This window comes from Natator depressus, chromosome 8 (assembly GCF_965152275.1).
Source record: "Natator depressus isolate rNatDep1 chromosome 8, rNatDep2.hap1, whole genome shotgun sequence".
Lineage (NCBI taxonomy): Eukaryota > Metazoa > Chordata > Testudines > Cheloniidae > Natator > Natator depressus.
Genome location: NC_134241.1, coordinates 4,649,802 through 4,668,338, shown reverse-complemented (window position 1 = coordinate 4,668,338; position 18,537 = coordinate 4,649,802). Strand labels below are relative to the sequence as shown.

The 18,537-nt window shown below is 49.9% G+C and overlaps 1 protein-coding gene across 1 annotated transcript; it reads right to left on the bottom strand.

Moving 5' to 3' along the window:
• Positions 1–13,146: 13,146 nt before the first annotated feature.
• HAND1 (heart and neural crest derivatives expressed 1) lies at positions 13,147–17,738 on the bottom strand. Its single transcript, XM_074962066.1, has 2 exons — positions 17,008–17,738; positions 13,147–14,977 (listed from the first exon to the last, which is right to left on the bottom strand). The coding sequence occupies exons 1-2, from the start codon at positions 17,497–17,499 to the stop codon at positions 14,876–14,878; spliced, it is 594 nt and encodes a 197-aa protein (XP_074818167.1). The 5' UTR covers positions 17,500–17,738; the 3' UTR covers positions 13,147–14,875.
• Positions 17,739–18,537: the final 799 nt, after the last annotated feature.

Sequence of the window (18,537 nt, the reverse complement as noted above, 5' to 3'; positions counted from 1 at the left end):
GGTGAGTGTCAATCTTAACAGTGTGCAGCTCCAGAGAAATGGTGGGGCGCACCACCCCAAGATCTAAGGGAGAATTAGCTGCATCTGGAGAGCTGTTTGTTTTCCCCTCCCTAAAGTGTTCTGTATCTCTGTTCAGATCTTTCCCATTCATCCCATCAAACTTTCTTCCCCTTTCACTCTTACTTCCTCCAGTCCTAGTGCTGCATCCATCATCTTTCTAGACAAAGGGTTTTTCACAGCTAGGGAGCACTGGCCAGAGTTGTGGAGTCAATGAAGAGTTGTTAATGCTTAGCCACCACGTAGCCTGTGGGAGATATGAAGTGCTTTACAAATATTATTTAACAAAGCCTCCTGACACACCTGTGAAGTAGTGATTACTCTTGGTTTTTTTGTGAGGAAAGAGACTGACACGACTCAAAAACTCTGGTTATTCTGTGGTTTTGTGTGGCGCAGGGACTGTTTGCATTGTCATAATTACACTGGTACAACCCCCAGTGTCAATGCACCACCGGTGTGATGCACCCTGGTAAATTACACTTGCAGTGTGTCTGTATCAGTTTTGCAAGCCCAGAGTCACAGTGACAGAAGAGGCATGGAACTGAGTGTTGTGATTTCTGTCTAAATGTTCAGAGCGTGGTATAGCATTACCCATCACCTTCCTCTTCACCAGGGCTTGTGGGCACGATACACTGCATAGCCGTGGTGGGATAGGATTTCTTAATTTTTTTAATTAAAAATTAAGCTGTGGTATCTACATTCCAAAATCTGCAAAAAATGGATCTTCAGCCACTGCAGTCGCAGAAGCTACACTCCCAGTGGAAGAATGGCATGAGTGGTAAAGCATGGTATAATGCAGTCATTAGGGGACAGGCTGTTTGTACAGTGCCTATCACACTGAGGCCCTGGTCTGTGACTGGGGCTCATAGGCATGACGGTAATACAAATAATACTAGACATGCGGATTCGTGTGTCTTCATCCTGACTCCCTGAAAGGAAACATGGAAAAGTTCAGAACCTAGAGAGGGTCACCACGTTTTGGTCACATGCCAGCTTGGAACCGTGAGTGAGCAGCGGATTAGACATAAATTTAGAGCCACTGTTCATTGTATCCTCCCTGTCACCATAGGGCGGCAGTGTTCCCTAAATAACACAGATGACAAGATTTCAGCAGGCAATGCTCAGTCAGCTGCAGCTCCACTGCTGATGAGGTCATTTGCTGCTTGGAGAGAGAATACTATCCACAGCTGTTCTAGGGACCAGAGCCATACTCCTGTCACAAAGATGGCTCCTCGCTCTGAGCTGGTTGTACTTGTCAGATACAGGAAGTGGGATTATGCTGTATTAGGGGATGTGGATATCATAAAGAGGGGGTTGTTTTTTATACTGCCGGGTTGAGAATGAAATTGAACATGTACAATACTCTGCACCGTGCTGGAGTCTTTTCCCCCACCCTTTCCACAAAGTTTGATATAAACCAGGCTTTGATTCTCTCTGCCTCTCCATTATAAAGGGCAGATCAGCAGAGTGGGGGAAAATGTAAATGGGGATTTAATGGATTGTGTTTTATAGACTCAGTCCGTTATCAGACAGGCTGGGTATTTAGTAACAGCTTCAGCTGTTGCTTTATTTTATTTTATTTTATTTTTATTTTTCTATCCAACGCATGTAATAAGTGATGACTAACCAGCCTTGCCAGCACTTAATCATACTTGTCCAAGAGCTGAAGCGGATACCATATCTCTATCATCCCAGCAGGTAGGATTGGCTTCTTCCCTAAGTAACAAGAACCCCTAGAATAGCTTTGTGTGAAAACTGTTTTCCAGGGCGTGCCCCCTGCTATGTCCCTGGAGACTTTATGTGATCAATGCAGCAGCATAAAGAGAGAGGGTCAAGGTGGAAATGAAACTTCCAGCATAGGCAATCAGGGTAGATTGACAGGACCTGTATAAAGAGGAGACATAAGGCGAATGCAGGATGTGCCCTCCAAGAAAGCTGGAATGTGAAACAAAAATGGCACTAAATCCTATGGCAGCAGCCATGGGACTGTCCGAGATGGGTTAGCTCTTTCTGTTGCCCTGGGCTGAGACCACAACTGTTCCCCCCTGATGTGCTATGTCTGGCTTGATCCAAATGATCCAAGAGCATCCTGTAAGCCATCAGGGGCTCAGGTACCATTGCGACTGGGGCAGCACTGAGGACCTGAACATGGAGTAACAAACCCCGGAGAGGGTTCAAATGGGCAGTGTTCGTGAAAGTCATATGGGTATCCTCTTTGTCTTGACCCCTTGGCCCAGCCAGCCCATAACTAATGGGGTGGGTGGGTGGAAAGAGGTGGGCTGTGTCCAAAGCTCTTGCAGCCAGCTTGCTCATAAATTCACTTTAGAGTCTGAGTTTTACCAACTGATTTGCCTGTCCAGAGGGAAGGAAGCCAGCAGCCCATCACCCTGGCAGTGAGCCCTGAGCAACCCCGACCCCCGCTTGGTGCTGCTTTCCAAAGTACACATTACGGCTGTCTGGCACTGCCAAGGCCCAGCCCTCCCCCGACCCATAGGGCACTGGGGAGGGGGGAAGGGGAAGGCAGGAGAATGTAGTGGAGCCAGCACTGCCCAACACTGCATGCCCAGCAGTGAGCATTCATGCACCCCAGCCACCCTCTGCATTTGGGCTGGGGGAGAAACTGGCCTGGCAAGAAGTAACTTCCCAGCTCTGCTTTGCCATTAAGGGAGGAGGGCCACTCACTCTGCAGAGTCTATTAGCCCAAGTGGAAACTCCAGGAGGCTCAGTTAAAAATCTTTCCTGGTCACTGTTGGTCTGTGCTGGAGGACCAGCAGCTGGGTATGCTCATTCGGCTAAAAATCCTACCTGCCTAATGAAATTTCAAACTGGCGTTTCTATTACTGCTACTAGGGTTAAACTCCCTAAGATGCAGAGGGCATTGGACTGGCATTTCAGAGACCTGCAGTCTAGTCCTGCCTCTGCCACTGACCAGCTGGGTGACCCTGGGCATGTCACTTCTCCTCTCTGTGCCTGTTTTCCCATCTGTAACACCGTCAAGTGCTTTGAGATCTATGGAGGAAAAGGGCAAGATGCTAAACTCCCTTGCCAGTTATAGCAAATCGATAACCCCCAGAGGTGAGGCCTTATTGTGATGGGACAACTGGATCCCTTCCTTGTTAGCTACCCTTCTGTAAATCCCTTCTGGAAACTTTTGTTCATCTTCCCACCTTTCTCCATGCTACCTGGGAGTTCTTCCCACCCCTTGTGCCACCAGCTCCCCACCCTTCATTCCAGTCCTTCGATAACACACCTTTTTGCTGTTAGAAGTGGCTGGCAAAGGACTTTTTAAACAGCCCTTTTTGGCATCTTTATGCTGCATACAAAGAAAGCTGAAAAGAGGCCTGGTTTTTAGCCTTAGAAATCTCCAGGCTGGTTCTTCATGGTTTTGCTGGATGACTTACTGGGTGTCGCAGTGGGGGCTAGTAAACCTGCCACTTAACACGAGCCTCCTTTCTCCACAGGATTCTTTAGGCATTTGAGCAAAATGTGTGTCAACAAATACAGTCAAAAGAGCCTGACATCTGCACTGACACCACGAGACCTGTAATCCACCCCTGCTGTAGCTTTGCTGGTTGTCAGCTTTGGTGAAAGCAGTGGGGCTCCAGCAGTTAAATCAACCTGTTCAGAACACTACAGCTGCTAACAGCTGGCAAACCAAGTGTCATGGAAGGTTTTAGCAGGGTAGCTGCAGCTTCAAATTCCCTGTCACCGCTCAGACCTCAGCTTTCAGCCACCAGCCATGCCGTAATTCCACTAGCTCTCCGGTCACTGTGGAGTCTTTCAGGGTGGCCAAGAACTGAATTCCCAAAATTAAAATGCAATTAAAAAAAAAAAAAAGAAACCTTTAAGACAAATAACCTTCCAGGTCTCTGTATCCCTCACAAAGACTCAGACGGGCATAAGCACGTTTTCACTTTGCAGGTCCCGGCGTTCACCCACTTCAGTAAATATACCATCACACTTGCAACTAGAATAAATAATAACCTCACTCCATGCTTCATTCCCAGCTTCCAGTCCATTTTAGGCCTGGATTGTCTTGCTTGTCAGTTGGAATTGCAGGCCTCTTGGGGCCTGTCCCTCCAGTTTCTGCAGCAGAACCCATCCCTTTGTTGCTGTTTAGCGCTGAACAAACAATGAGATCCAGGTCTGTCCAGACACATGCAGCCTCCAGGACAGCACAGAGCTACAGTTTTGCAGCACCTCTGTCAGTACGTCCTGAGCTCTGCAGCATCCATCAGGGCTGTTTAAACTACTGAGCGGACTAGCAGCCAGAGTGTTCCCAGCTCACGAGATGCATGTCCAATTTCTCCTGTCCTGTAACCTAAACATGGGTGATGTATAGAAAACAATGCGCCTGCTCTTACGTCCATGCTACAGCTTAACCAGAGGAACGTACCGAGATGTGAGAGAAAACAATGGAGGGGCTTCGTTGCAGGAAAAGAAAAATCGATTTCTAACAACATTGGTGTGCAAATACTTGCACATGACACGCTGTGTGCTGGGGGTATTCATGTTTCTCCAGAGCTGTTTAGTGTATCTCCTTTCCCAACTCTGTGTTGTACACACACGTCCACTGCCACATGATCTATATAGTTATTAAAAACCCTGAAGCTACATGTGTAATGCAAGACTGGAAATGAGCCGCATTGCCCATGCTAAGGTCCTACGATTGTATTCGCTGCATTGCATTGTATTTGGTGATGCCAGCATGCGCAAGGTGGGTGTGGCTCAGCGTGATTGTGGCTGTAGAAGAGGGTTGCCAATTTCAACCTCAGAAAAGGAAATGGGGGCTAGTGATTAAAGATGCATCAATAGAAACCAGGACTCCTGGGTTCTATCCCTGGCCTTGCCTCTGACTCCCTGTGTGATCTTAGGCAAGTCCCTTCCCTTCTTTGTGTCTTGGTTTCCCCACCTGTAAAATAGGGATAAATTCTAGCCCATCTTTTTGACCCTGTCGTCCCTTTCTTTCAATCCCTCAAATGGCTCCCCTTTCTTTATCACATCAAACAAAGGCTTTCAGGAGGCTTCGTGGCCTAGCCCCACCCTACCTATCATCTCTCATTTGCTACTGAGAGGCCGACTCTTGCCTCTGAGGCAACTTACTCACTTGTGGTATTGGGGACTGTGCCTTCAAGGGCTGAGCACCCCAGACAGAGTCTGGGTTGGGCACGTCAGGTTGGAACCTGACACAAAATAAAGCAGAGCTCATGCAAACACCTTAAGCGCTAAGCGATGTCTGCACACCACACGCAGAATGCTTGTTTCTTGTTGCATTACTGGGGCTCTAACCTCTGAGCTCCTGGGGAGCTGTCTTCTGTGGACCAGTCGTTGCTATAAAGTTCTATGGGGGCTGTTCCTAGCTGCCAGGGCAGGGAGCTTTGATTCAAGATGAACACAAAACATTTATTGTGCAGCTTGCAAACAAGACCTCTGCTCAACAAAGCCCAGACAGCCTAGGGCTCTGCCAGATCCTGGTGCTGCGGCAGCTCTGCCTGGGTGGAGGGGTTTCCTCTCAAATGGCCATGGAGCTAAAGAGGAGTTTGTCTGATCACTTCAGAAAATGGTCTTTGGAATCCAGGAGTGAGAGTGAGACACACACACACACATACCCTGCCCCTGGGATTCAAGTGCTGTTTTATTTCCTCTGTCCTGCAGATGCTTCCCTGAGTAATATGAATTCACATCTGTATTTAAAGCCCTAACTGGGTGTGGCTGAAGATGCACACAGCCAACCTCAAGCATTGAAAAATCAGGATATTTTTTAAAATAAATGTTGGATCTTTGCCGCCTGCTTTCTGAGTCTTGTGAGCTCTTATTTTCCAGCTTTCTCTCCAAGAGCAGGAAGTTTGCCCTTTTCTTAATGGAACCTGATGTTCTCACATGACTCCTGGAGCTGGGGCTTTAAGAAAAATACCAAACACCAAGTGACCTGCCACTGTGGTGTCTTTATAGAGCATAAAGTCCTCCTGGCCTGAAGGACAGTCCTAAGGATTGACCTAGCTAACTTTTCTTTTCCAGGTCTCCCAACCCTGCCAATGTACCAGCCTAGGGCAATTTGCAGGGCTGGAGGAGGAAGTTCTGCAGTGCACAGGTAAAAGCCCTGGCTATGCAGGGGTCTGACTGGGGTGCACAGGGAGGGCACACCGGTTTGGAGTGTAGGGGTGCAGGTCTTTGGGAGGGGAAAGAGATGAGAGGCAGGGTTACTTCCGGAGATGGTGCATGGGAGACTAGTTTGATTTGGGAGCTAGCAGCAGGACTGAGGGGCTCTGAGTTCTGGGACGGGATCAAAAGTCTCCCCTGGCAGTAAATCTTTCACCTGCAGTGTTACTCGCTGGGGTTTGTGGCCATTACTCTGAGGTCAGCCCTAGGTCAGGATTTCTCCTGTCTCTTTAGCCCCAAAACCTAGAGATTTTTGTCTTATCTTTGACGCCATCTTGACATCGAAAACAAATTGTGGCCCAATTACCCTCCCCGAAGGAGTGATCCACAGGGCTGGGGCCACCTTAAATGACAAGAACTGTCAGGCACTTCCTTAAGAGAAGGTAAACAAGGGCTGTTAGGAAGGGGAGGAGGAATAGGGAGGGCTGGCAGTGCCAGGGACCCCAAACCTATCTGGCCAGGGACCCACCTTCCCGTTCCCTCTCGGCTCAGGCCTGGGGAGAGGATGCTGTCGCTGAATTTGCCTTTGCCTCTAGTCATCGGATCAATTTCCCCAAAGAGGGGGAGTCTGAGAGTCCTCTACACCCAGATAGCCTGGCCCTGAGACCTCCCTAGGCTGGAACAGTGCAGCCTGGGCTCCAGCTTTGCAGATCCAGTCCCACTCCGGAGCCAGAGGGGCGTTTGTTATGTATGTTGTTGATTTATTTCTATTGCAGTAACACCTCAAAGCTCCACTCTTGGAGCAGGACTTCCTTGTCCTGGACGAAGAGAGAACAACAGGATAGCCTGCCCCTAAGAACCTACAGTCTTTTGTGCTAGCCTGGCCGTTCTGGAGTCGGATTGTGTAGGGCCACAGACTAGGTAGCAGGGCATGGGTTGAATTAATGCAATCTTTCCCATAAAGAGCTTGGGAAGCCCAACAAGGGCAGAGATGATACTCACTCTCTATGGCATTTTCCATCCTTGGCCACTATCCCTGAGCTGCCAGTGAAAATTAATGCCATTTTTGAGAGGCAGTGCGGTCCAGTGGGTAGAGCACTGGCTTGGGAGTCTCAGGACCTGGTGTTCTAGTCCCCAGTTCTACCACTGGCCTGCTGAAGGACCTTGAGCAAGTCACATCCCCCCTCTGTGCCTCAGTTTCCCCTCCCACATTTTCTGTTAGGTTTTGTAGACTCTTCAGGGCAGGGACTGTCTGTGTTTGATCAGCACCAAACACAGTGGAGCCCTGCTCTTAGCTGGAGCCTCTAGGTGCTGTGTAAAAGAATCCTGTACTATTGTCATAATAACGTGGGGACAGCTGGGTGGATGGGCTTTCACAGCTGATATGGCACTCTAAAGAATGTTTTTTCTCTTTACGTGTGTGTGTCCATCCATCCTTCTCATTCACTTTGACAGGCTCTTGTCCCCTTGATGCAGCCAGCTGCTACTCGTGTTCATGGGATCTCCTCAAGTGCACGTCCACTGAGCGCGTGTGCTGACTCCGTGTGGTCGCAGGCTGACCTGTCTTCAGTCCCAGGGCTGCCGCTCACATTACGGTACCGGTCTGGGTTTTTCCCCTGGCTCCAGTGACAAGGTAGGTTCTGTAGTTTCTAAAGGAGACCAGGGGAAAGTGAAACATGTTTGCTTGTGTCCCCTGTGCAGGCCCAGCCCTCGGAGGGAGCCATGGAATTAGTTCACTCAGAAATGCAAAACATTCCCTGGTAATTTCAGGTTTTGCCTTCATTTACCTTTTTCACTCCTGAGTGTATTTTCTTTTTATGTCAGATTGGTATTTTATTTGGCTCCATGCTGTCTAGGGGCTGTCTGGTTTAACCCTTCCCTTGCTGCTTCTGAGATAAGAATAGGCTCCCTTGAGATCAGATAAACAGGTCCATAAATACCTAGAACAACAACAAGCATCTTGCAGAAGGAGAGGGGAAGAATGCAAAGGAAAAAGAAGACACAATTCATAGACGAGCCAAGCCCCATGAATGCAGAGATGAGTCCCTGGGTGATGCATGAAATGTGCATCTGCTACTCGTCTTCCTTACATACACCTCTAGAGGCATTTGCTGTGCGTAGGACAGTAACGGGCCAGCAGTCATGTGATACACATGGTGAGACTAACAAGATGCTCTTTTGGCGGCGAGGGCGCCTCTGAGGTTCTCTCTATATTCCTCGACTGCCCATATTCAAAGGTAGCATTTCACAGTGACTCTCCCTGTGGCTGAAGAGGGCTGGACAGGTCACTGCTGAGGCCAGTCAGTCCATTCCGCATGAGAGAGAGTAACGCAAGGCCAGCCTGCACAATGCTCTTTGTACAGCGCCTAGCACGCTGCAGCTCTGGTCTATAATGAGGACCCTGTGGCACTTCAGTAATCTGAGTAATAAATAATACTAACACAGAGTCAGCTCACTCGGGATGAGCTACAGAACTAGTGAGGTCTCCCCCTTGGCTTCCATGTTTCCTCAGCGTTAGGCTGGCCTTGCTCTAACTTCTTATATCATGGATGTACATGCTGGGGGTGGGGGCGGGAAATAATAATAATTAATAATATTGGGATTACATTAACAAAGGAAACACTGAGTTTGGAACAAGCTCCTTTATCTCACTCTATTAAAAGTGGACAAATGTAGTTATGGCACAAAACTCAGGAAAGCAATAGTCAACAGCTGTTACGTTATTCGTTTTTTAGCTCTAACCCCACCCCCCCCCCACCCCCAGAGAAAAGGTTGCCTTACACCCCTGTATGTCACTGGCCAGCCAGTGGTGTGTTTCAGAAGCCATATGTAAGTATTAGGGCTGTCGATTAATGGCAGTTACCTCACGCGATTAACTCAAAACAGTTAATCGCGATTAAAAAAATGAATTGTGATTCATCGCAGTTTTAATTGCACTGTTAAACGATAGAATGCCAATTGAAATGTATTCAATATTTGTGAATGTTTTTCTACATTTTCTAACCTATTGGTTTCAATTACAACACAGAACACAAAGTCTACACTGCTCACTTTATATTATTATTTTTCATTACAAATATTTGCACTGTAAAAATGATAAACAAAAGAAACAGTATTTTTCAGTTCTCCTCATACAAGTCCTGTAGTGCGATCTCTTTCTCATGAAAATTGATATTATTGTTTAACAGTGCGATTAATCACGATTAATTTTTTGTAATCACTTGACAGCCCTAGTAAATATACAGCCCACCGCCTGTGGACATGATACCTAGGTGAGAGGTTGCACCTGGTGATTTGCTTCACCACTCATGATCTTGGCCAAGTTCCTACTCAGCTGGAGGGGCATCGTGGGTGGATCACATGGCAGAGGCAAACTGTTTAGATCCCATAGCTGTTCATTTGCAGACTTTTAACTCCTTAGAGCGGTTGGAGGGGGTTTTAGGGAGTTATCTGAGCTCCATTGAAACTCAGTTTCAACCCAAGCTCTTCTCTAATGAAGGTGTTTGTTTGGGAATTTCCCTAGTTTTTTTTTCTTGAGTCACCAGCATTTTAAATCAAGCTGGTGTCCAAGGTTTGCAGGAGGGAACCCAGCCAGGCAATTTACGAGGCCCGCCAAAGTGGGGCTCCCCTCCTAAAACCCCTAGCAGGTCTGTAGCAGGTGTGGAGGGGTTGTGGGGACAGTTATACTGGGAGGAGTGAAGGGGGTGAGGTGTGGCATAAGGTGGAAGCAGTTATATCTGCAGGTGGGAGGCCGGGGTAGTTACGCCCAGCAGGTGAGGGGGAAAGGGGGCACAGCGGATAGTTCTCCCTGGGGCTGAGGTCTGATGGGGGTAGTTATACTCAGGTGGGTGTGAGTGAATGGTGTGAGGTTTGGAGGGGAAACGGGGGGGGGGGTTACACCATGGGAGGGGATGAGATTTGGCTTTTATCCTGGTGGAAAACTGAGCATTTCAAGTGTTATATTGAAAATATTTTAAGTGTTTAAACTTTTTCATATGGATGAAAGACTCTGTCCTTCCCTGCACCCCTTTCTGTGCCCTTCGCCAGGTCCCCACATCTCATACCCTCCTGTTTCCCCTGCCACCTCCATGTCCCTTGGCCCCTTCCTCTCTCTGTGCCCCCCACCTGGCACCCTTTTCTCTGCCATGTGATCCCCTCCTCCCTGCCTGGAGGATCAGTACTGGTATAACTGGCTGCTCCCTGTTATGCTTTAGTTCAACCACAGATTGCTGAGTTTGACGCAGGGATCTCTGGTCCGTACTACACAGAAGGTCAAATTAGATGGACATCATGATTCCTCCTGGCCTTAAAATCTATGAACCACTTACCCTCTCTCACCACTGAGGAAGTGGAAATGGACCTGATTATTGGATTGTAAATGGCTCTGTTCTACAGCCATGGGGATAATCCTCCATACGGCATTTTAGTGTACAAGCCCATGGGTTTGCTGTACACTGAGTTTGAAATCAGCCAGCTCCCGGGGACATAACCCAAAGAACTCTCACAACCCACTGTGGGCGCCCCAGAGCACAGGTGTAGTTTTAAATCGAAAGCAGGTTGCTTTCAGCTCAGCTCTCAAGAGCAAAAGCACGCCTGGCCTGGTGTTCCTGGTCATGAGCAGCCTTCCAATAACTCGGGTGCGGTCCTGTCTCCCACAGGCCCCTCCACACTGACATTGATTTGGATGGCACTTTGGAATACACAAGGAATGCAGGATTGGGCCCCAAACCCATGTGCGCAGCTAGGCCTCAGAAACAGCCCTCCAATCACCAAATGTGTGTGCGCATAAAACGGGGGGAGGGGGGCAGGATCCGACGTCAGGCTCTTGCTAAGCATCGGTGACTAAAGCAGGGTTTAAGCTTGTGAAAATGGCCTGGGCCAGGGTTTGTATTTCACCCTCTGCGAAGTGCCAGAAGGGGAGAGCTAGTCTCCAGCATTGGAGAGTCCTGGATCATAACAACGTGTAGTGTCTGTGCTGCATGGAAGCAGAGAAGTAACTTCCCTCTTTTCCAGATCCCACAAGGAATCTCACTCCCGTGGTGCCGTGCAGGCTCTGAGTGGAAGCCAGTGAGCTAACGGGACATCTGCAGAGCCAAAAAACCCTGCAGCGGCAGGTCTCAGAGTGACTTGGGCTTGCGCCACTGGGCTAAAAATAGCCGTGCAGGCGTTCAGACTGGGGCTGGAGCTTGGGCTCTGAGACCCAGTGAGGCGGGGAGAGTCTCAGAGCTTGGCTTCAGCCCAAGCCCGAACGTCTGTCTACATGGCTCTTTTTAGCCCCGTAGTGTGAGCCTGAGCCAGCTGACCTGGGCTCTGAGAGTTGCTGCCATGGGGTTTTCTTTGCTGTGTTTTCGTCCCCCATAAGACTTCTCACCTGAGCAAGTTAGGCAGGACACTCAGGGTTAACGCCCCGGTTTGACTGTCCTCCCCAGTTCAGCACAGCACTTAAGCATGGGCCTGACTTTAAGCACACACCTTAGTTCCATTGAAGTCTATCAGGGGGACTTAAGCATGTGCCTAAGTGCTGTGCTGGTTGGGGATGGGCCTAAAAGCACATGCAGCAGTGCTTTGCTGAATCAGGACCCAAGCTTGCTCAGGAAACCCCATCACTGTCGGGTCTAATCCTTCAGTTCTTCCCCAGGTCAAACTCCCATGGGCTTCACCAGGAGTCTTGCCTGGGTGAGTATGACAGGGTGGGGCAGGTTGCACGTACCCTTCAGAGAAGTGGCACTCGGGTCCCTTATGCACAAGGAGGCAAAATCAGAGCAGCCCTCAGACTGGCTCCCAGAGCTGAGTGTGAGGCATCCTCTCTCTGGGAGCGATGTAGGATCTCCAGAGAGAGATGAACAACGGCACCCAGACAGCTCTTTCCTTGCAAGGAGGAGCTCAGCATCTTTCTCTGTCATGTTCCCCATTCCGCATGTGCACTTTTGGGGGGGATGGAAGGGGCCTGGCTAGCTCCCACAAGGGGCAGAGGCCCTTGGGTTGGCAGCCCACTAAATAAGCAAATAAATAAAGGGTAAAATGCCCAGGCAAACTGCTTGAGCTTTTGATGCTTTGACAGTCTCAAACTAGGTGCAGGGCCTGATTCGTCTCTTACTGACACTGGTGTAAATCAGGAATAACTGCATGGGAATCAATGAGGTTACGTAGCGTCAAGCTGGTGTAATGAGAGAGGCCTGAGGCCTCTAATTACACAGTAATCTGGGGGCTGTGTGTGGAATGCACAGGGCCCTGATTCAAGGGGAAAGGCCTGTTGCCTGCGGGAAGGGACACGTAGGACTGCACCCCCATGCTGCTGGGTCTAGGCAGCAGCGTGGGCGCCAGGAGCCGTCTGATCGTGGTGTTTCTCAGTGCTTGTCGTTAGCAGAGGCTTTGTGGAGAGTCCCAGCAGCCTTTGCAGACGGCCGCGCGGCCCTTCGGGTCACACACTGCCGGCGCTCTGTGGTCCCAGCGCAGTCGTTATTACAGAGGTGTTTTTCCTCATTAAAATGTGCCCGGCTTTTTGATCTCGCTTCTCTTGGCTTTGCTGAAAGAAGGTTATTTATCCCCCTGCACAAGCGGAGGGGCCAGTGATTTGGTTTTGTCCATGTTTCGTTTGAAATCAGCAAAAAGGTTTCCTTTGACTTGCCACATTAACACTAATGGAGTTTCCACCCCTATAAAACACAGGGGATTAACTCTTCAGACTCTGAAAAGTCCCTTGTTCCCCACAGTAATTATCTGTGTATGCATATGACTATACATACACAGAGAGAGGCTGTTCATACTCACATATCTATACGCTGCACAATAAGTGTGCTGTCTATATGAGTTTTTATGTATATTCAAATCAATATAATATGTGGGACTATACAATAAATATTACTTCTAGATATAGATCTAGTTATATTGGTAATATAATGTCTGTATTTTGTATAAATATTTAGATACCTATATAATAAAAACACACACATAAGTGTAATAAAAACATACATACATATCTTTGGGTGCAATGCTTAGGCCTCTGTTATGCAGGAGGTCAGACTAGATGGTCATAATGGACACTTCTGACCTTAAATCTATGAATCTGCTGTCAATATATATAGTAACGATGTATTTCTAAATGAATATGTACTGTAGATATGTGGGAGGGACATCCACTCTCTAATACACTGTATCCAGATCTATACAGCTACAGCTCTCCTCTCTGTTGATATCTGTATGGATACAGCAAAGATATCAGTATAGGGCTTAGTACAACAAAGCCACAAACTAAGTGATGCTTCCAGGCACCCCTGCAATATAAAGAGAATAGTGGGCATAGGTGCTGGAACCAGGGGTGCTGGGGGTGTGGAAGCTCCCCTTGGCTTGAAGTGGTTTCCATCCTATACAGGTTCTAGGGTTTGGGTCAATGGCTCTCAGCACCCCCACTGTACAGACCGTTCCAGCAGCCCTGCTAGTAAGGTCCTTGTACATGTTACTATATATGCATATAATAATATAGGTCTGTCGATTTAATTAAATCTAGAGCCCAAAGTATGATCTAGAGCGGCTCAGCAGCACCGATACATGACCCAGAACCCAGCTGTTATATACACACCCCGAGAGGCCGCGTGCGCCCTCAGATCTATATTACAATCCGAAAGGGGTCACTCCATAAATGCTCATTTCCCTGCTGCTTTTCGTATTTTATATAAACCCGTTTTTTTAAAAAAGAAACGCCCTGTTTTAGCCATCCCGAGAACGCCTCTGCCCTTGTCAGTTTCACAGCGGCAAAGCCCCTGCGGGTGGGCCGATCTCCCCCAGCCCTGGCGAGCCGGAGCAGGCGCTCGGAGGCACCGAGGCCTGGCGGAAAAGGGGAAAGTCCATTTTCATAAAACTTTTATTTCTTTTCTTTTTTTTTTTTTTTAAATCCACATAAATAGTTGGCTTGGCGAACCTGTTTTCTCGGCAAGTGGTCATACAAATTTGAGGTAGAAAACCCGGCACAGGAAACTTCCCACATGCGTTAGGTAGTTTAAATACATCAACACATTTCAACAACGTGGGGGCTGTAGTTACAAAAAATAAGAACAAGGTGTTTCCCTCAGACTGTTGGGCGGAAGGGCAGGAGCCAACCAAACACTGGTTACAAAATAAATGAACTTGAAAGGTTACCAAAAAAAAAGAAAAAGAAAAAAGAGTTCAGGGCTCATTCGATTCCAGCAGCTCTCTCTGGCAATAGGTCCCGATCCTGCCTTACTCACCTCACAGGGCTGCGTCCCGATCTTAGTACCTCTGCAAGTCCACCAAGATCAGAATCTGCCCCGTATTGCCCAGGGAGAACAGGATCCTGCCGGCCGGTTTTATTTGTGTTTCTGCTGAGAATCCGTATTGCATCCGTTTCATTTTTATGGAGAAAGAGACCAGAGGACGCCTTCGGCGAGGAGAAAATTAAGGCCACTGGAAAAATAAGGTAGGGAAGCGATTCCAATTCCGGAGCATTTAGAAGAAGCAGAGCGTGTTTCGTTTACACTAGAGTCACCCTGTTTCTCTCGAGTTATTTTCCTCCTGCCCAGGTCTTCACATTCCCCCCTCCTGGATTGCTCCCCATCTCCAACCCTTTTTCCTTCTTCAACATTGCACATGATAAGAGCGATTGGGTTACACTCCCAGTCTGAAGAGTGCTGGGGGGTTGGGGGGGGGAATCTTCTGAATCTGTGTTAAAAATGAGTTCAGTCTTCGATTTGTCTCTCTCCTCTCACTGATTTAACTCCAGAGCCCAGACCTGCTGCGGCCAGCCAGTCCTTCCTTTGAGCTTTTTCTCCCCATGGCCTAAGGAATGAGAGTAGACTTCAGGCGGCTGCAGGAAAACACCAAACCGAAGGGGAAAGGGGGGAAAAAACACAAAAGGAAACATGGGTAAGTGCTTAACAAAAATAAATATAAATTTAAAAGATGAAGGGGAGGGGGAGACCAAATATTTACGAGCAAGGATTTTAATAAGCAAAACAAATCAAACCGCCTGTGTTCTACTGTACCCACTGTTTGTATATTTCAGTCCAGTGCTGTAAATAAGACCGTATATTGTGTTACTGTTTATAAATGTTAGATATCGAGGCAGGGCCATAAATTCGCCTTTATTTGGCGTGCTTTTCTAAATAGTGAACGCAGCGTTATTGTAAATCCAAGCTCCTGTTGGTAAATACAACGGGACTCTAGTAAATTACACATTATTAGCTTTAATTGCCAAGCCGATTCTATTCCTTTGAATGCGAGGAATTAATGCTTGAAAACAAGGAGTCGCGCCTGAAAAATATCAACCTACGGGAAACGGAAGGGTGTTGGAGGTTTTGTTTGGTGAGGAAATTATTTCCTCGGGACACGGTAAAGTACAAACTCCGTTTTAAGAAGCGAGACTATTTTTGGTCTTTTCCTTCAAAATGCGGCCCTTTCCCACCAGCGAGGTACGTCGGGAATAATCATGCCAAAGAGGCGGGGATCAAGTTTAGTTTAGATGTAGTTTTGTTTTAATGGATCCGCGAATTTTCTTGGGATTCGATTATTGACACAACCCACAGTGGTCGTACAAATGAGAAGTAGAAAACCCGGCACAGAGGTGTTCTCGGGGTTCGGGTGAGCGGCAGATCGGCACCGGGGTCGCCCGTGCTCGCTTTTTCGTTTCAAAATCGGGAACAGATCGCATTTCAGAATTTTAAGCAAACAAGCCCTTGATGTTGGGGTTAAAGAAAACGCAGCGGGTCTTTCTAGGAATTCCCCCAAATCGAGTTTGTAACGGGAGTACCATCCCCGAGGCTGGGATTCGCTGTGTGGACGCGTTTATCTGACTGTGTTTAGAACATGAACCGGGAGTTACATCCTGGCTCGTGTCAGAGCCCCGATCAATGGGCCTGGAACGGGGGCAGAATGTGTCCCGCTATCCCTCTCCCTCGCTAGGTAGGAAATGTTCTTGGGCGAAGCTCGGGTGTCCCCAGCCGGGTTCGGATTCCTACCACCGGCGGGAGTTTTGTTTGCAGCGTCCAGAAAAAAAAGACGCGTAAAAAAACAAACAAACCCCCAACATTGCAGCGAAGGAAGGGCCCCGAGCCTGACTGTCCCGGGAAGCCCATCAGGAAGGCTGGAGCCGGCTCTGCCAAACTTGCACATCGACTCCACGCTCTCCCCCACTTTCCCAAATAGCCCGAACTAAAGCCAGGCCTGGCGGCTTGGGGGGATTTTCCATTTGCAACGTCTAAAAGCTTCCCGCGAGCCCGCCTCCCCCTTAGGAAAGGTGCGCACTGTTGAAGCCGGATTAAATAGGGACCGTTTAGACAGCAGGGGGAAATCGCCATACGGAGCCCCCCTTCCATGGGCTCTGGTGAAGATAAACCCGGGCTCCGGTCCGCAGAATAAAACCCCAGCGTGTAGATCGCTTCTAGCAGCATCCTCGGTGCCATCTAATATTCCCCGCAACATCTAAATACTGGCCCATCACCGGCAGTCAGGCTGCGGGAACATTTATCCGCTGCCCGCGGTGTGGCCGGGCGTAGATCCGCGGGAAATCACGCTACGTGCCGCATCCCTGTGCCGGGCGAGCTCGCAAAGCGCTGGGCTCTCCCGGCTGGGGCAACCAACAGGCCCGGCCGGCAGGAAGCTCGCTGCCCTCTAACCAACGGGACGGCTCCGGGGAACCAGCCCCCCGTGCAGGGTAGCTAAGGTCCCATGCGGAGTAACCCAGCCAAGGCGGCACAAGCCACCCATGCACCGGGGCGTCCCAGGCACTGCCCTGGGCACCTCTCTGGGGCACTGCCCTAGGGAGCTTAAAGCAACAAAGGCTTGCAGGTTTCCTCCCCTGCCGCCCCTCGCCAAGCCCGGCTCCCACCTCGGCCTTACCGGCTCCCTTTTCCGCTTGCTCTCCCGGCTGTCGGTTTTCTTGAGCTCCGCCTTGAAGCCCTCGGTCTCCCCGGCCTGGCTGTCCTTGGCCAGCACCTCCATCAGGTAGGCGATGTAGCTGGTGGCCAGGCGCAGGGTCTTGATCTTGGAGAGCTTGGTGTCGGCCGGCACGTTGGGGATGCACTCCCGCAGCTCGGCGAAGGCGCTGTTGATGCTCTCGGTCCTCCGGCGCTCCTTCTTGGGGCCCACGCCTTTCCGCCGGCCCAGCCGGCCGCTCAGCGCCTCCAGCCGGCTGGGCCCGTGGCCGGGCCCCGGGGCCCCGAACTCGGCGCTGGTGTAGGAGGAGGGCTGCCCGGAGAGGTCGGGGGACACCTCGGCCGGGTTGAGCACCCAGCTCTGGAAGTAGGAGCGCTCCGGGTGGCACCTGGAGGCCGGGCTGAAGAGGAAGGGCTCGTGGAGCAGATGGTGCTGGTAGCTCCCCACCAGGTTCATGGTCTGCCCGAGGCGCTGAGCTGTCCCGCAGAAAGAGCCCGGCTGGAGAGATCTGCCCTGCCCTGGGCTCGCCTAGGCAGCCTGAGCCATCCCTGGCTCCAACACCCCCTGGGCCGGACGGGGCAGCTTCCTGGCTGCGCTCCCTCGAGCCTGGGCGACTCTCCGCAGCTCAGACGCTCCTCCAGGCCGGGGAAGCCAGCCCCTGGAACGGCTCCTTAGCAAATTCTCTGCTGGGACGTCTGTCCTCGGCACCCAGCTCCGCTGGCGGGGAAAAGGGGTGTGTGTGGGGGAGAGGGGGGGTGATTTTTTAACCCTTCTGCAGCCTCCCAGCTCTGCCTTTATATAGGGAAGGGGGCTTTGATGTCAAACTTTCCCCAGAGCCAATGGAAAGGGGAGGGTCCGTTGCAGAAGGGGGAGGAGGGAGACGTGCCCCTGAGCTGTTTGCTTTGCCAGGCTGAGTTTATTTGGGCACCACTTTTATCACACCTTTCTGTTTGCTCCCGCCACTAAACCGGGTTCGGTTTCAAACACGGACTCGGAGCAATAAAAGGCAATCGTGGAAATCATACAGAGCCACTGCGCTCCTGGCCCAGCCAGGAGACCCGCTTCCCGGGGGTTGTTTGCTGGCGAGGAAAGAATTGCTGAACTAGAGGGGAAAAGGCAAACCGAGAGCGATGGGTCTGAACGGTTTCATAATTCTAGTCCCCAGTGGGCCAGGTGATAAGAAAGCTTACGCGGTGGGGGCTCTGCCGGAGCGACACCGCCCGGGGTGAGCGCCCTGGTATTCCAGCCCAATCATCCCTCGCGATGTGTTGCAACCAGGGCTAGGGGTACGCAGATCTGCCGCGGGATTTTTTTATTTTAAGGACACACATTGTCCAGTGTTTGAGTCGCTTAAGAAAAGCGAGGGGGGCTGCTTAGAAAGCCCCGCGATACACAGGGCAAAGCGGCGTGTAGAGAACTCAAGTGCATGTGTTCACGTGTAAACGCAAAAGCTCTGAACGATCAGAGAGACGAAGCCTACGGGGAAAGCCAGGC

Coding starts and splice junctions, on each gene's coding strand:
- HAND1 (XM_074962066.1), bottom strand. CDS start 17,499: ATGAACCTGGTGGGGAGCTACCAGCACCATCTGCTCCACGAGCCCTTC. Junction 14,978..17,007: donor GCAAGCGGAAAAGGGAGCCG/GTAAGGCCGAGG, acceptor GTTTTCCTGCAG/CCGCCTGAAGTCTACTCTCA.